Source organism: Dermochelys coriacea, chromosome 27 (assembly GCF_009764565.3).
Source record: "Dermochelys coriacea isolate rDerCor1 chromosome 27, rDerCor1.pri.v4, whole genome shotgun sequence".
NCBI lineage: Eukaryota > Metazoa > Chordata > Testudines > Dermochelyidae > Dermochelys > Dermochelys coriacea.
Window position 1 is genome coordinate 11,209,909 of NC_050094.1, and position 19,436 is coordinate 11,229,344.

At 39.9% G+C, this 19,436-nt stretch overlaps 1 protein-coding gene across 1 annotated transcript in view; it reads right to left on the reverse strand.

Annotated features, from left to right (window-relative positions):
* NPEPPS (aminopeptidase puromycin sensitive) overlaps window positions 1-19,169 on the reverse strand; it is a 66,133-nt gene extending 46,964 nt beyond the window's left edge. Inside the window, exons 1-2 of the mRNA XM_038385387.2 lie at window positions 18,684-19,169; window positions 7,957-8,041 (exon numbers count right to left, since the gene is read on the reverse strand). Coding sequence (XP_038241315.1) covers window positions 7,957-8,041; window positions 18,684-18,806 — 208 coding nt within the window. The 5' untranslated portion in view covers window positions 18,807-19,169. The remainder of the gene's footprint in view (window positions 1-7,956; window positions 8,042-18,683) is intronic.
* Between the last annotated feature and the right edge of the window lie 267 nt (window positions 19,170-19,436).

The window sequence follows — 19,436 nt, forward strand, 5'->3', positions numbered from 1 at the left end:
ATAATTGCATTTCTATCAAGTCAAAAATCACACTAAGTTGCACTATTTTTAAAGATTTGAAGGATGCCCATTCAAGACTGCAAGATTTTTTAATACCTAGCCAAGTATGAATAAATTAGTGATTATGCAGCCCACAAATATTTAAGCCTTAGAATACTGTCTACAATATTTTTGTAAGTGCCTAAGAGAACTGCTTGTAACAAACAACTAAGTGCTGCAAGAGGCTGCTGGAATTCCTGATGGAGCTGAATACAAAGGCTCCTGAAGGAAACAGCACAATTTTGGCAGTCTACTAACTTTAGAGGGTTTGGCACTACCAGATGGTGAGTTCATCACTGGCACACTAGTATACACACTGGACAAGTAGAATGAGAGAACAGGAAGAAGTTGTTAGTTCTCAGTTTCTCTAGAAAAAGGCATTAAAATAAGATCCAGTAAAGTTTCCAAAATATGGGGCACTACATATTTAACATCAGTTTTCTATAAAGAACATACAGTATTTTAAATAAATTACTGCACTTCTACAGAGTAATTCCTGAAACTGCACAGTACCCAGATGGATGTGTCAATTAATTATTCCAATTTACATGCATGTAATACAAAAGTCTAGATCCTGGCCAAAGGTTTTAAGCAGTATGTCCAATCTTGTGTACTCTATTTGAGAGAAAACACAGACAAATACCAAAGATAAAATTATATATATTAGGAATCAAGCTGATTGTAAAAGATGATTCCCCCTACACTCACTAGGGTCACTGTCCATATTTGGGGGGGAAGGGGGGGAAGGTGCATTAAAATACTAGAGAAGACAGGTGTAGCTTTAACACTTGCTAGCTGAGGTAAACCTTAGGCTCTACCCCTCACAGGGCTTACCTCAATACACCAAGATGCATTAAATACAATTTTCCCTAGTGAAAACAAGACTTTCAATGGTGTTTTCTGAGCTAAAAATTAAAGAACCTCCTTGGTCATTTAGGAATTAAGTAAAATTCTGATACAATTAATGTTAAATCTACATAAATAGCTTTCAAAACACATTCTACATCCTGTTTGCTGCATCAAACATATTAAATACCAACAGGTACCGAGTTTAACAGCACAAACTATAAAAAGCAGATATAGTGTTCTGGTTTTTCCACTAAATTCCCTAGAAAAATATCCAGGGGCCTTTATAATGGCATACAGAATCACAGTCTCCCCATCACTGAAATCAGCTGGGAATTTTTGCCACCAATTCCAATGGCACCAGATTTTGGCCAACAGAGCTCAAAATTGAAGCAACTCACCACTATGCCTATATTTATTTATATTATGACCCCACCCATACTTGTAGAAAAAACATGTTATCTGAGTGGTTTTAACACACACTCCTTGGGACATGACCCATCTCTTCCCGCTCTGCAGAACATCTAGCACATGGGGCACAATGTGCAACAGTTTCATAGTGAAATGGCTTTAATATAAAATTGCAGATCAGGGTGGAGAGGGACAAACCATAACAATTCTAACTGAAGTTTCGAACAAACACTTTTAGTATGATTTAGCCCAGCACAGTAAGTTGTCTAAAAACATTACCGAAATCATTTTTTAAGCTATTATGGCTACAGTTAAGATTTTGTCACGGTTATTTTTAGTAAAAGTCATGGACACTAAACAAAAATTCTGTAACTTGTCCATGACTACTAAAAATAACTGGGGGGCAGGGCTAGGTGTGGGGGGAGAAAGGAATCGTAGCCTTAATTATGGCTAATATTGTTTTAATGCATGGGTGAATGGGGTCAGCGGGTTCCATGTTTTAAACATTATTTCTATTCATACTTGACTACAAAACTTAATCTGTCAATAAAATGGTTTGGGCAAGCTCAGAAACACCATTCTGGGAATCCTGAAAAGCAAAGTGTTTCTCAAAACTGTGCAGGGAACCATTTTTAAACACTGTTGCTAGCACAGTGTGGACAAACTTCAGCCTTTCATTAAAGGTGTGTCCAAGCAATCTGTCAGAGTAGAAAAATAATTCAAGGTTTCTCATCTACCCTCTTGTGGAGTTTAAGTTTCACAGATGCAAGAAGTTGACATCTTGTACTTCCTCAGTCATCAGCATTAATCCCTGACCTCCAGCAATGTAATTTATGGAGAGTTTTCTGGTGATTTTCACAAAGTTTCATTGTTCTTTATGCAACTAAATTAGTAAAGAAGTACTACTTTCTCCTTCACAAAAATTCTTACGCATCACAGCCCACTCATCCCATCAGGTCCAGATTAAGACAATCCAGGGCCCTCAGCCCACAGAGCATGTCTGTAGTTTTAGCATGTGCTCCTACATGTGTTTTTGACCAAACCCTGCTACCATCCACCCTCATCCATATGCTTAATTGCACTTGAAACCTGTGCTTGCATGCACAGCTGAGGTGCATGGGTTAAAGCCCAAACTGCTTTAGCAAGGGCTAGAACGTGAGGATGGACAAGAGCACTCAAGTGCTCATAATGCTCCAATGTCTTTCCCACAGTTCCCCCTCTCCACTTCCAAAGGACAGACAAGTTCTCCCACAATTGATACAATTAACTGGGAAAGAATCCCTGAGCATCTCAGCACAAATCATAGGATATGCCCACAGACAGACAGAAGCGAGTGCAGAAACACTGAGGAAACAATAATGTGAGTAAAGCTTTGCTGTGGAAACAGCTCATACTCCAGCAAAGTAACCAGAGTGCCAAACACCAGGTCAGTTGTGCAAGTGCAGACATATCCTACAGCCCAGGATCCCACATAGCCATACAATGATTTAGATAATGGCACAGAGAGTACACTTATAAAGTTTGCGGACAATACCAAGCTGGGACAGGTTGCAAGTGCTTTGGAGGACAGGATTAAAATTCAAAATGATCTGGACAAACTGGAGAAATGGTCTGAAGTAAATAGGATGAAATTCAATAAGGACAAATGAAAAGTACTCCACTTAGGAAGGCACAATCAGTTGCACACATGCAAAATGGGAAATGACTGCCTAGAAAGGAGTACTACGGAAAGGGATCTGGGGATCATAACGGACCACAAACTAAATATGAGTCAACAGTGTAACGCTGTTGCAAAAAAAGCGAACATCATTCTGGGATGTATTAGCAGGAGTGTTATAAGCAAGACACAAGAATTAATTCTTCTGCTCTACTCCGCACCGATTAGTCCTCAGCTGGAGTACTGTGTACAGTTCTGGGTGCCGCATTTTAGGAAGGATGTGACAAATTGGAGAAAGTCGAGAAGAGCAACAAAAATGACTAAAGGTCTAGAAAACATGATTCATGAAGGAAAATTGAAAAAATTGGGTTTGTTTAGTCTGGAAAAGAGAAGACAGAGTGGACATAACAGTTTTCAAGTACGCAAAAGGTTGTTACAAGGAGGAGGGAAAAAAATTGTTTTTCTTAACCTCTGAGGATAGGACAAGAAGCAATGGACTTAAATTACAGCAAGGGAGGTTTAGGTTGGACATTAGGAAAAACTTCCTACCTGTCAGGGTGGTTAAGCATTGAAATAAATTGCCTAGGGAGGTTGTGGAATCTCTATTATTGGAGATTTTTAAAAGCAGGTTAGACAAACACCTGTCAGGGATGGTCTAGATAATACTTAGTCCTGCCATGAGGCAGGGGACTGGACTAGATGACCTCTTGAGGGCCCTTCCTGTCCTATGATTCTATGATAGAGTCATCTATTGGGGTGGTGTTGATAGGCCCTTCAGAGCATTAGGTTTTTAAGTTAACACTCCTTTGAAATGCACAAGGTGGTTCACGCTTCTCAGTTCAAATTATCTGCAGACTCAAGCAGATATCACTGCATATTGCCACGCTGTTCACAACTACTAGACACATAATTTTTGTTTTTAAAAGACAGTTGAGATTCTGATGTAATCATATTGACTGGGGATCTAGGAATGCCTTAATCAGGTCCTGCATCCTATTAGTGGCGGTTCACTAACTTCCTGTGGGACTGAAAAGACTGAGGTGGCAAACATCAAGCGGCAAAAAATTCAAATAAGGAGTCAGTTGGCAACATTTTTTTCAAAAATTGTATATAGAAAAATTGCAATGCTAAAATAGAAGGGTAGTGCTCACTTAATTATTTGGTAAAATTAACAGATAACACTAAGTCTGTTTGCAATTCTGCATGTGAAATTGCTGATTATTACCCTCCGAGCGCCTCAACGTTCATGTCTTTAATAACGAGTTGCTTGTAATCCGTGAAATATCCAAAATGCTCTCCAAGATAAATGAATGTGAAAAATAATTAGCCAAAGATTATGACTTCAGCAGATAATTTCACACCTCCTGAAAATGCAGATTTGCAGGGAAATCAAACTACTTAATATCCAATATTAAATATGAGTAAAATACAATCCCCTGAAATTTAATTTAAAGAGCCAATGACTTATAGTTGTTTTCTTAATCCCTTATTTAACAGAGCATGGCCATTCATTTGGACAAAGCTAATACGGCTAATGCATAACTATTCACTTTAACCAGAGGTAATGGCTATGTATAATAAACATGAGGTCACAAACACCAAAAAAGTATAGGCCCAGGAATCTAGAAGGCAACAAAAAACCAAGTCATGAAAGAAAACTCACTGAAGTGAAGGAAGAGTTTGCAATAGAAAATTCAGAGTAACTCTAAACTGAGCATCATGGTTCCAGTATAACGTTAGTTGGTACATGTGGCAAGTTCACAGATTTGTTGAGAAAGTGCTATTTCTACACTGTTACTTTTCAGCATAGAACCACACTTTAAAAAGAGATAAGACATTATCTCGTCTCACATTTAACAATGTATACATCAAGCAGAAACTCTTCCCCAGAGTTATAGAATTAAAATGGGTAGCAATTCCTCACTACAGCCTGTAAAGGAGAAAGTTTACTGATCTTACAAAGATTCCTATACTTCTTGTTTTAAAATCTAATATGTAATATTTATATTGACCCTTGTAAAATGTTTGTATTAGTAGCAAAAGTTCAATTGATTTGTTTTATATTTGCATCCCTTTCTAGTACAATATTTTGTATTTGTGATCAATCAAACAAATACCATATAAAAGCAACGCACATCATCACAATAGCAGCACTAATAAGACAGACTTCTAAGTAACAGCAACAGGTGCCAGAAAAGAACCTCTACAAATGGCCTGCCAATTCCATGCAATTTTACTTTGAAATCCATTACTATTTGGCAGCCTACCAAACTGAATGAAATGCCTTAACCCTATAAAGAAATAGCCAGAGTATAAGAATAAACCTTGTTAGGAATACATTTTCTATATAACAAAGCTATGTATTTATGCTGCCACAGTTTACCACAATCAAAGTAATTAAAACTCAGGATGAAGTGTTTTAGCCACAGACATTTCTTTTCTATTTTACTTGATTATGAAAACTACAGAAGGACAGAACAATTATTTTAAAGGATTATTTTCTATACTAAGTTCTGCTATGGGTATTTCAAGCTATCCAGTAAAGATACCAATACTGAAACAGTATAAAATGGATATCACAGGGAAACTCTACGAGGTTCATTTCAGAGTATGGCAAATGTGGGGCAATAACTAAAAACAGGAGGTGCAAAATTTTAAATCTCTTGGGCTTCCCTTTAATTTTGCGGGAAGACAAGGTTTTTGGAGCCATGATTCAGCCTTTCCTGTTTGGTCCTGCCATTTCCCCAGTACCGGAACAGACTTTTCAAGAGGCAGCATGTACACGTGCTGGTTTTGTTAGGTAGGATAAATTCTACATCCCCTGCCATTGTCATCACTCTCTTCACCTCCTCACCACAAGCATGATGCATAGCTTCAGGAATGCCTAGCAATACAGTGTGTCTAATGAGACTAAAGATTGCTAATGACAGTGTGCAATGTTGTCCTGGGGGATAAAATGTTTGTGAAATCTATGCAGGATCAGAGGCAGTATACAGCCCCATAGCCTGAATTAAACCTTGTATCTGGAAGAAGCTAGCACTGCATTCTCCCATCAAGGCTGAATGGACAGATTCCAAGTTGTTTGACAATGCTCCCTGCACCACAGTCTTGTTCTTTCACTGCCCACTGAACTTCCTGCATTAAGTTCCTCTTTCTCAAAACATATCCATTGAACGCTACTTCCTTACAGCACAGATCCCTATCTGCCTGGGCACTATTCAGCTGTTGACAGCCAACACTGGGAGGTCGTCTAGTTATTTTCCTGATGTTTGTGGAAAACGTCACCACACCAAAGATAAAAATCAAACCAAATTAAAAACAAAGCCTGCTCGTGGATGTTCCTCTGGTCGCACAAAAACCTGCACTTCTGACATATATAATGGACACTTCAGTAAATCTTTTCCTGGTGCATCACTGCAGAAGGAACATAAGCTTTCCCTATCTAAACCTAGTCAGGAGAATTTTAAGCTTCAATTTTTCTTAAGTGTTAAAAAATGTAATGGGTCCCATCCCACCAACTCCCTTTCATTTATCCAACCACTGAAGACACTAAGAAAATTTTAACCTATTTAAAGGAACATCTTCCAAATCCAAACCCACAGTAGTTCATCTTATTTATAACAAAATTTAAAGGGAATGCTTCATTGACATCACTAGTATAGTGTTCTCTTCGGAAAGTTCTGCAGAGGTTTTTTAGGGGCTGGAGAATTTAAAATGTACTCTTCCACAGTGGGCCAAATAGCTGCTATCATGTTTGTACTATTAAAGATTCCATTAAAAATATTAAGAGCTCACAAACAAGTTATTAAAACATCCTTAACTCCCCTTATTTTGTAAATCTACTGCATAGTAAGCTAAGCATTTCTATATCAAGGACCATATTGTCCACACTTAGGTCATTTCATGCTTTCATTACTATATCTCTCCACCCTCCAATCTATTTAAAACACCATTGCTGAAATCATCTTCTCTCACCATCTTGACCATGTTACACACATTATAATCTTGAATCTCTTCACTGGCTTCCCGTCTTTCCATATCAATTGAAAGTTTCAGTCCTCTGTGTTAAGGCCCTATGTAATCTCATCTCCACCTTTCTCTGGTCTTATTTCTTCCCAGTGGGGACCTCTAAATACTCCTGTTGTCTCCTATATCCACTGAGATTCATGCCTTCTAATCATGTTGCTCCTATGCTTAGAACACTCTCACTCGCATCTACTAAATGCCTTCTTCCCATCTTTGCCCATGAATCTTTCCTACACTGATCTGACCATTGATTCTACCACACCTCCCTTACCTGCACTGTTACCCCATGTTTTGTCATTTGTGTTGAACTGCACACGCCCCACAGTAAAGACCATGTCTCACTATGGTCTTACATAAATGGATAACAAGGTGTCAGAACAGTCAACCTTAAACATCCCTTGAGCTGGAATGCTAAAGCACAACAGGGTAGAATTCCAGCTGCAACTCAATTTCCTTTTTTGTGCAAATTAAAATAGACTATTTTTTTTAAACATAGTGTGTAGAGGAATTAAACTTCAGCTTTGGACTAACACCTAAACTCTAAAAGCATAAAATTATTTGTAATCTCAGCTCTTTCACTCACCTATTTAAATAAATGCTCAAATAATAGGACTTTTCTATGTATCCCTTTTGAATCCACCAACAAGGAAAGAGAGAGCATCTACCTCTTCTCTTTTTTGCCACTTTCCTATTCAGGGTTGGCAAAGTAGTATCTGCCTACTACCCAACATTTACCATATTTTCCCTCTGAATTCCCCCCCCCATTTTCAGAACTAGGAGTCCCAATGAAGACTTTGCAAATCAAATTAAGAACATCCACTACATTACACAGTTAAAATCTATGCACAGCAAACTAGAGTTTGGTGCAACAGTTAAAAAAGTCTTGTGACAGTGCTCACCCTGTGAGTGACGGAACTTCCAGTGTCAAAAGCATTGACAGGGAACGTGTAACAAACTGCATCAAGAGTAGTTCTTACCTTCATCTCCCTCTGGTGCATAGGAGGCAGTAATAATGTCTATGTCAGCACAATTCATCACAATTTGATTGGTTGCCTGTCTCACCTGCAAAAGAAGTTCTATCAGCAAGTGTCATGAAAGGCTCATACACATTCCTCTTTAACATTATCTTTTGCTTCGTATTCACTTTGTATCTTCATTTAATCTGACATCATGAGTCATTTGGAATTAGATGAAATACTGCAACGAAGTAGCTACTAAGAAAAAATATACCATCACATCCTCTCTTTTTCTTCCATAAAATCATTTACTAGAACATGCATATTTACATTACATTCAGACTATTTCAACCTATTTATTATTACTCGGATTATAAATTTTGGGGGGCAGGGATTTGTACTAAATTTGTAGAGGACACTGGCACGATGGGGCCCTGGTCCTTTACTGGGGTTTCTAAGCACAGTCTCCATGCAAATAATAAATACTTAGAGAAGTTAGAGATCTTCCCAGTTAGTAGTAAGCAATAATGGATTACAGTAAAAGTGAAGAGTATAACTACTGAAGATGAGCTAAAACATCTTACACTGTCAACAGTATTTAAAAATTACACAAGAACTTCATAGTACAGGAACATCTGCTAAAAGGGTAGCCTTTAACTTCTAGTAAAAAGTTATCTTCTGACAACATATGTCTGTATACACATTGTTTTATTTTTTAAATGGCTGGCTATCAATATAATAAAGTGCCTCACTTCTACAACATCTCACTTGGATGCAAAAGCTTGAATAGAGAGATGCCCAAATTAAATACCAGTCTACTACAAAATGAGTACAATTCTGGATGAAATAAAATTGGAAGTTTTTAGGAACTGCTTGTCTCCCACAGTGGCTAGTAACAGATTATTCAGAAGAAAGTGTATAAACCTGTAGGATAGAAAAATACACAAAACACCTACTGAGGCAGTGTCATCCTAACCATAAATTGTTAGTGACTGGCTTAGTCCTGAGGCAAAAGGGGATAATCTTCTTTACACACTTTTATCCTAACTAGTGTAACTATAAATATTTTAATAAATGTATAATTATTGGGTGCATACTACAAACCTTTGCCTCAATCACACTGTGGCAGTGTGCTCCACAGAACTGTGTATTGTATAAAGTATTTCCTTCTGTCAGATTTTGATATGTTGTCTTTTAATTTCACCGGGCATAAAATAACCCAACAATATTACCCAGTAAATTTATTGTGGTATCAAAGTACCAAGAAACATATTTCCATGATATGAAACTAAACAAACGTAAGAGCTAAAGTGACATGATCTAGATCTGGCAAAGAGCTAATCTTTTCCACATAGTGTACAACTCAGGAGGTTCTACATCTCCTCCCATAAATATAACCTTCATAACACTCACAGATTTCAGCATGAGATTATTAAAGGAAATCTTTTTTTTAGGTTTAAAAAAAAATGAAGGGACACAGTCAATCTGGTTTTCAGAAAAAACTAGATGGTGTAAAAACTTTTTTCCTAAATGGTACTAAATTGGAAGACCCTTATTATTCAACCTACTAGTCCAAATTCCTCAGCTAGTTGAGATCTTAAAAGTGTAATGATACATGAAAGAGCTATCCAAAGTTCAGAAAATTTCAAAGTTAATAACTTCAGCTTTAAAAGTTCTGAATAGCTCTAAACACACAGAACTGTTTTCATTATAACACAGTGCCTGAAATACAGTAGAGGTTAGGATTGATTGGAGACAACTTCATAGTCAAATCTTTGTGAGGATGCACTATTTTTAGATTTCCCTTGCCTCCTGCAAACACAAGCCAGTTTTACAAAAGGGTACAAAGTGCTGGAAAATATTTACAGAAATCAGGTTAATCGTTAACATGTGTTGTTTACTCTATCAGCCCCCACAAATATCAGGTGAAATCAGCAAATTAATATGACTATGCACCAAAAATTATAGAGTACACTTGTGATGCTATAATTACACAGCACAGTTAAAAAAATCTTCAGACAGGAAAGCAGGTTCTCAGGGAGCCTCCCCCCTTTCTATTAAAAAAATAAAGTAGAACTCAACTAAATCTTTAACAGGTCTTCAACAATCCTTAAAGACAAGGCAGAATGAAAATAAAATCCATGCAAAACACTCAACATTTAACCATTTCTACTTTACCAGAACCTAAATTTTAAATTTATCAGACATTCATAGTGCCTTATGGAGACTGAAACCTTTTAATAAAAACTAAGTATTTAAGTTAATACTTAGAAAAAACAGTTTATAAGCTTGAGAAGTTTGTTTTCTGGAAGACACTTATTCTGCTCATGTAGTAGTTTGTATTCATGAACACAATCAAGTTAAGAAGGCAAAAAGCACTCTTGATGGATGCGGTACATTCATTTCCAAGATTATAAATATGTGAAGTGTCACCCTTGCTCCATACAGCTGTACAACATAATTAAGCTGTCCTTCAAACAGATCAGGCTGATCAAGGAGATTCAGTACAAGAAAAAGATGGAGAGAAGAAAAGTAGTAACTACAGGGCCAACAATAACCAAAATAAAAACACTTGCAATAAAACTGAGATGAGATGGGTGCTGGAGTTTAAATACCCAGCAGATCCCTCCAGAATGGCCATCCTGGAACAGACCAACAGCCTGTTTACTGGCTGTAGCCTAACAACAGGGAAAGGTGAAGCCCTCCCCCTGCTCCTCCCACCATGTTTATTTCTCTGGAGACGAGAATTCCATCGACCCAAGTGGGAGATCAAAGTTTAATGTTTTGAAACACAAGCTTCCCCACCTCTCTGTTACCAACTTGAACTGGCTTGTTGATGTCCCAGATATATTAACCATAGGAAGTCTCAATGGAAACAATTGCTTTTCCATGTTCTCAGAGAAAGAATAGTTATAATTGTTTTACTGAACTCAAACTAAAAGCCAGTTCAATTTCACCTCTTCAAATACCAGTAAAAATTTAACCGTTTTCTTAAGCTTTTCTTGGGGGATTCATTTTCAAAATGGTGCACATATCTGAAGAGGAGTGTCTACTTGCTCATATTTGCATCCACAATTAATTTGGAGGGGTCTATAAATTTCACTCTCAAAAAAGGATGCAGAGACTACGACTACCTGAAATTTTACCTTTCATTGTCCAAATTAGACATTGCAAAGATCTGAAAATTCAGAGATAATACTTTCACTGAAATCAGAATATTCATGTAAACCAGCAGCAATTTAAAATAAAAAGTTTATGCTACTGCAAAAATGACCAATTTCATTGGAATAGAAGGGAACTAGACATATCAGGCACCTCATTCAGAACTGAAAAGGGTAAAGGATAACACTCTGGCTATCATCCATATCAAACTACCTTAGCACAAAGAACAGTGATCATTGAACAGCTTGAGTCCTTGAGTAATAAGGGAAGAAAGGCAGTGAATCTGTGAACAATTACTGCATAGAGGCTAAGTAACTTAACTATCAAGGAAGGTTGGCTCATGGAATCCTTTTATAGTTTCCATTACATAATAATCAATAAAGTCTGAACTGCATTTACTGGACTTTGCCAACCAGAAAGCCCAACTGCATTCAAAACTTTAAAAATCAAGCCATTCCACAATTCATTACAAGGGAAAAATTAGACAGTATGGCAAGATTTCACTCTGAAAATGTCCATTTTTTTATCCTTTAATTCAGATGTATTTAAAAATGCTTATGTATAGTTTTAGTTTCAAAGGTCAAAGAGCATTGAGGGTTCCGCCCCCCCATACACTTTTTTATAACTCCCATCGCCAAGGCTTCCTGGTGTTCAGATCAAATTTAACATAGATGTATCCATGTTTAACACACTAATAGGTGGGGAACCAGGAATAGTCAGTTACAGATTACCTCACCTGAACCATAATTCTGAAAGTCCGAAACCTGTGAACATAGATATTTTCATAACTGTTCCAAATATGAGTTGAAGATGTTCAGAATTTTTTGATTAGGTACTGAAGCAGAAGAGTAGAGGGAAAGAAACCTCTTTAGAATTTCTGCACTATTTGCAGCAATTAAAAAACAAGACACCTGGATAGTTCTGATGGCAACTGAATCACCTTGAATTTCAGTCTCAAGGTTTATTCATCAGAAGCCTCTTTTTAATATCACTAAGATCTTAGCTTGTAAAATCTTTGGTGCATGTACTCTTTCTGCATACTGTACAGTTTGTTAACACTAGATAAATAAAACCTGGTAATTTAAAGTTGTCCAATGGTTATTCTAAATATAACATTCCAACAAGCATATACTCAGTCCTCAGTCTGCCAAACATTTGATTAGTATTTTACTCTCCAGAAATATGAAAACTAGTTCAGAGCCTAGAACGTAAACAAATACACAGAGAGATCTTTCTTAGAACGGAAAGATCAATCATGTCAATGAAAGAAAAGCAGCGGCAGTTACATTTATTAGTCCTTATCTAAGTAACCATATTTTTATTCACCTACATCCAATCTAGATTGGATTATGGTAGCCAAGTAGTAAATCTACTAATACTGAACACAGTATTGCTCTGCTATAAAAAGCTACTTCATATTTCAATCAGCAGTTGATTCCACTATTTTCCTATAGTATTCATACACTTCGGAAATGTTTAAGTTTACACAATCCCTATGCAAGTGTCTTTCTAATGTATAACAAAGGATAACTGTTTAGTCAGATGAATTATAGCATTGCACAGAACTGAGAATTAAGGGGTTTTGCCAGTTTTGAAAAGCAGGAGGAATGGAGAGTAATAGCAGGGACCCCTGACGGTGAAATATAAATAGATTCAAATGTAGTTCATTATCTTTAATCTTCAAACTCAGATCTAAATTAGAGTACTACAAATCCAAACCACTATACTGGACTCTGACTCAAAGCATATGTCTACGCTGGCACTTCGCCGTCAAAACTTCTGTTGTCCAGGAGCGTTAAAAAAAATACATCCTCAAACAACATAAGTTTTATCGACGAAAAGCGGCGGTGCGAACAGCAAGCTATAAAAAGCGACAGATGCGGGCTAAAACATTGCTAAATATATCAGAATATCCTGAAGACATATTAAAGGGACTGGGAAAGGAGAGATTTAAAAGCTCCATCCATTTTATATTGCACAGCCAGCCTTTTAGGCAGAAGATACCTATTGTGCAGCCAAGTAGACTTTTGCTGGCAGTTTATACACAACAAAACTGAACTATCATGAGCTGATGTTTTCCATGTTTAATTTGATGGCTTACAATTTCCAATATGTGCAAACCAGCAGATTCATGCTGTCCAAGTCTGTCTGAAGCTCTGAGCTGTTACACCCTTAACTGGACAGGTAATTGTTCAGAGGCACTACAGCATTTCGAACTTTAATTTATAGGATTAAATCAGAAGTCGAATGTTAGGAGTCAGCTGATTGGTTTTGTTGATTGCTAACCGAGATTTGACTTTTCAATTTGATGCTGCTGAAGAACAATATGTTAGTATATCCCTTCTTTGTTCCTGGTCCAGCATTAAGCCTTTTGGAACGTGGAAACAGAATAGACTTCAATTGACCTAGACATTGTGTAATGACTGTGCTGAGCTGATGGCTGGATCCTTAAAAATAGAGTTAAAACAGGAGACTTCCAGGAACTGAAGACTTAACTATCTGACAGTTCATATCTTTTTCTGAATAAACATTAATTATGTTCATTTAAAACAGTTCACAAACAGTTACTTGCAACAGTTTGGACTATTGAGAGGAAACGTGGTTAGGGAACTGAACACAGAACCAGGAGCTAGACCCCCATTAATTTCAATTCCAGCTAAACCACAGGCCAGCTAACTCTGGCTTGTGGGGCTCATGCTAAGGGGCTGTCGAACTGTGGTGTAGACATTCGGATCTGAGCTCTAGGACCCTCCAAGGTGAGTCTACACCACAATTAAACAGCCCCTTAGACGGAGCCAGCTGGCTTGGACTAGCCTTGGGTTTCTAACTGCAGCATAGACATACCCTCTGACTTTAGGAGTATCAGTTAGCCCATCTTATCTTCCCCATCTGTAAAATAGGGGATAACAAATGAACTACCTCACAAGATGCTTTTAAGGATCACTGTTTGTAGTGTGATACAAGTGTAATGTAATATAAATTGTCAGTTTATGACTGTTATGGAACTCTACAGACTTCTAAATTATATATGTATTTGTGTAAATGCTAAATTTTAGCATTTAAAAGTCATGTTGAATAACCAGATAGAAAACTTACTATTTAAGTTATAGATATTAACAAGCTCGGTCACTGCTCTGAAAAATGTTAGTTTCACATGGCTATAAACTTGAGTTTTATCAAGAGACAGATCATAACATTGTAATTTCTTGATAAGAGAGCAGATAACAAGCAAACCTAAAGAGGGCCAAGTTTTCTAACGCACAAAAACTAACAATGAAGTGCCAAAATTAAAGACTACATATAAGTACTGGTAATTTTCAAGATTTTGAAATTGCATGATTTGCTTCAATCAACAATTGCCAAAAAATTTTAACTACTGAATCATAAAAAGTTCTGCTCTCTGATGCTGACATGAAAAGACCTGCATAAACATAACATTTATTTCTGTTTCAGAGTAGCAGCCGTGTTAGTCTGTATTCGCAAAAAGAAAAGGCGTACTTGTGGCACCTTAGAAACTAACAAATTTATTAGAGCATAAGCTTTCGTGAGCTACAGCTCACTTCATTGGATGCATATGGTGAAGTGAGCTGTAGCTCACGAAAGCTTATGCTCTAATAAATTTGTTAGTCTCTAAGGTGCCACAAGTACTCCATTTATTTCTGTGGAGCAAATAAATTTTTTTTTTATCAATCAGTTTACATGGTTAAAAGTTTACAAAAGTCTGATGTTCCAAAGCCAAGACTTCAAGTGCAACACATATTTGAGCCTCAAATGCTCAGGGCAGAAGTGTCCAACAGAAATACTGTGCAAAAGACCAACAAATCCTGCTTACTGCTACAAATTCAAAAAACAATTTCATTGATTGGATGCTGACCTTTAATCTGACACTTAAAAGGATAGTTGAATTATATTTTTATTATTGATTCTACAGCTCACTATTGAGGATACTAAATGGCAGAACGGACACACTTGAGGTACATATAGCTCAAACTTTCATAAACAAATTGTTAACTCAGTGATTCATCCAGGTGTCAATGTTACACTATTCACCCTCCAAGTCAGAAAGTATTTCTCTTTAACCCCTTAACACAGACTGTCTGCACAGCCATTGCTAGTACTGGGGTTCTTGTTAATAAATCCTGATATTAGCCCTTTGGGAGGTGGTGATGGGGGTCCAGTTATTACACTCAATCCAAATCCAAATAATTTGGAAGACTCAAGACCCATAAAATAAGTGCCTATGTATTAAATCAATTGTAACTTGGTGCCTAGACAAAGATCTAGGATTCTTAGAAAATGAATACACGTATCTTCAAAACATTCACATTACTTTACATTTTTTCTTCACTAGTTGATGCATTCTCTCTAAATGCATTGATCAGTGCGCTCTCTGAACTGTATCCTAACCTTAAAAGCATCTCAAAGGGGATAACAAACCCAGAAAATAAAAAAATAAAATAAAAAAAAAAAATCAATGAAGGCCTTTCAAAATTCCAAAGCCAGCCCTGGACTTGAACCAAGATCCTAAGACCTTAAACAGCAGCACATCTCTAGCACTTGAGTTAAAGGAGAAACACCAAATACAGAATTTCAATATTCCACATGATGCAAATTTATTCATCATTGGTCACCTTCCTGCCAAGTCACAAGATTCACTATCATTCATAGCCTTTCACCCACTCCCAATCCCAATCTACACAGATACCAGGAACTTGTCTGGTGAAGCACAGTCTCTATACTTTATATTTAATGACCTTATTACTCATGTAGGATTATGTTTACAGGCAGGTTTTAACTCCCTTTTATGACAAAGGATTTTGGGATAGGTGTGTTTCAAACAAGGTATTTACAATCTTCCTCAAATATTTTTCATTCTTTCATTCAAACTGTGCCAGTTTGAAAGAAAGCCCAGCAAGAACCTAACAAACGTGCATCATTTTCAAACTAATTTCAGAGGAAAAACCTGCGCATGGTAAAGCTTTTTGCCTTTCAGAAAAAGTGAGAGATTCAGTGTTTTGGGTTGTTTACACATTTTTACTGGTAGGGTAGGCTCTTGTTTCACTGATACTTCTGCTCTGCATGATACTGAGGCCCACAGTCGTGTTCCCCCCACCCCCCTTCCAACCTGGTGTTAACCAGGGGGAAAAGAAGAATTTGTATGTTATGTATGTATGTATTTGTATGTTTATGTTATACATAAAGGCTTTCAACTAAATAATTCCAAGCCAGTTCATAGACTGAATGCATACAATACCATTCAAATGCAGCACCTTTTGGATTGGAATACTGACTGGGGCAAACCCCGACACATAAGGATGGCCATATGGGGTCAGACCAATGGTCCCTTTAGCCCATTAACCTGTCTTCCAACAGTGGCCCATGCCAGATGCTCCAAAGGGAATAAATAAAACAGGGTAATCATCAATCGACCCATCCCCTGTCATACAGTACCAACATCTGGCAAGTCAGAGGCTTGAGGACAACCAGAACATGGGGTTGCATCCTTGACCATTTTGGCTAAAAACCACTGATGGACCTATCCTCCAGGAATTTATCTAATTTTTTTTTAATGGAGTTATATTTTTGGCCTTCACAACATCCCTTGGCAACAAGTTCCACAGGTTGACTGTGCATTGTGTGAAGAACTTTCATTTGTTTTAAACATGTCATCTACTAATTTCATTCAGTGACCTCAGGTTCTTGTGTTAGGTGAAGCAGTAGATAACTCTTCCCTATTCAATTTCTCCACACCATTCATTATTTTATAGACCTCTATCATATCCCATCTCAGTTGTCTCTTTTTCAAGCCAAATAGCCCCACTGTTTTTAATCTTTCCTCATATGGAAGCTGTTCCATACCCTTAATCATTTCTGTTGCCCTTCTCTGCACCTTATTCCAGTTCTAATACATCTTTTTTGACATGAGGCGACCAAAACTGCATGCACTATTCAAGAAGTGGGCATACAATGGATTTATATAATGACATTATGATACTTACTGTCTTATTATCTGTGCTTTTCCTAATGGTTCCTAACTTTAGCTTTTTTTTGACTACCACAGTGCACTGAGCAGACTATTTCAGAGAAGTATACACAGTGACTCCAAAATCTCTTTCTTGAGTGGTAATAGCTAACTTAGACCCCACCATGTTGTATGTATAGTCAGGATTACATTTTCCTATATGCATTACTCTGCATTTATCAACACCGAATTTCATCTGCCATTTTGTTGCCCAGTCACCCCGTTCTGTGAGATCCCTTTGTAACCCTTCACTGCCTGCTTTGGACTTAACTATCTTGAGTAATTTTGTATCATCTGTAAACTTTGCCACCTCACTGTTTACCTCTTTCTCTACATCATTTATGAATATGTTCCACAGCACTGGGGTACAGATCAGATCGTTGGGGGACACCACTATCTCTCTCTCCATTGTGAAAACTGACCATTTATCCCTACCCTTTGTTTTCTTTTAACCAGTTACTGGTCCATGAGAGGACCTTCCCTCTTATCCCAAGACTGCTTCATTTGCTTAAGAGCCTTCGGTGAGGGACTTTGTCAAAGGCTTTCTGAAAGTCGAAGTATGCGATATCTGCTGGATCACCCTTGTCCACATGCTTGTTGACCCGCCTCAGAGAATTCTAATAGATTGGTGAGGGATGATTTCCCTTTACAAAAGCCATGTTGTCTCTTCCCCAACAAATCGCGTTCACCTGTGTGTCTAATAATTCTGTTCTTTACTACAACCTCAACCCATTTGCCTAGTACGACTACGACCTACCACTGGATGTTTAACAGCCATATAAAAAAAGGCCGAGCTTGGATTCTTTTCAGAGGAGCAGCTGTGTTAGTCTGTATTCGCAAAAAGAAAAGGAGTACTTGTGGCACCTTAGAGACGAACACATTTATTAGAGCATAAGCTTTCGTGAGCTACAGCTCACTTCATCGGATACATTACTCAAATAAATGTGTTAGTCTCTAAGGTGCCACAAGTCCTCCTTTTCTTCTTGGATTCTTTGACTCTGAAAGGAAACATTGGGGAGAAAAAGGGAGGCAGACAGAGAAACATCCAAGAATTGTGGGGGTGGGGGGGGTGAGCAAGAGCAAATAGCAGGGAACAGACCCTCCCAATACCGAAATACCCCAAAGGGGAAAACTAAAGGCTGACCTTCAGACCCCTCCCCTAAGCTGCCCCCCCCCACGATCCCCTATCGGGGGGGGGGGGGCGAGAGCGCGCCACCAACTCCCCCCCCCACCAGGGAAGAGCGCCCCCCTCGCCCCCTTACTGGGGGAGAGCGCCCCCCCACCGGGGGAGATCCCTTCCCCAACCCCCCTCCCCATCGTGGAGAGCGCTGCCCCCCCCCCACGGGAGACCCCAAGGTTCCTCAATCATAAGGCCCGGGATTAGGGCGGGGCCACAGCGCCTCTCCTCTCCGCAGCGCGTGGTCACCCCGCCCCGCCGCTTTCCTCACCCAAGGCCCAGCCCCCCGCCTCCCTCTGAGCCCCGGGCCCGGCACCTGCACGGCGCCCCCCCTCCCCCACCCGGCCGTCTCCTTCCCGCGGGGGGCCCGGCCCGCCCCGCCGGTACCTGCACGGCCGCCTCCAGCTTGCCCTCGAAGGTGAAGTCGAGGAGGTCGGGCTTGAGGCAGAGCCCGTAGTTGAGCGGGGACACCTCGGCCGGCAGCCGCTCGAAGGGCCGCTTCTCCGGCATGGCGGGGCTGAGGGGGCGGCCTGACGGGGCGTGGGGCCTGAGGCAGCGGGGACCCACCACGCGCGGGCGCGCGCGCGCCGCCCGGCCAGCGAGCGAGCGAGTCCCACGGAGACGGAGGGACAGGACGGGTCGGGGCGGCCCGGCGCGTTCCCGAGACAGGAGTGAGGACGGTCGGGCGAGGGGGGCGGGGCAGGGAGGGAGAGCGAGAGACAGAGAGGGCAAGGGGCTGGGCCTTGCGTGCGCGGGGGCCGGCGCCACGCACGGCCGCGAGAGGCCGCGCGGCGCGGCGCGGCGCGGCGGGCGCGCGCCGTTCGAAACCGCCGCTCCGGAGGGCGCGAGCGCGCGTTGGCGTCAGACGCGCGCCCGCTTCCAGGCTCCTCCTCGCGCCCCGCCTGAAGGAGGCGGGGCCGTGCGCGTGCGCGTGCGCGTGGGGAGAGGCTGGGCGGGGATCCAATTCCACCCCCCACCCCCTCCGTCCCTCCCCAAGCGGGGCAGGGGTTCCCCATGTCTAGAACCGGCAAACCACCCCCCCCCCCATTTCTACAGCCAACCCACCCACCCCCTTCCCTCCAGAGCTGAGCGCCTCCTCCAGTCCCGCCTTGGCAACTGCAGCTTCCTCTGGGGTGTGTG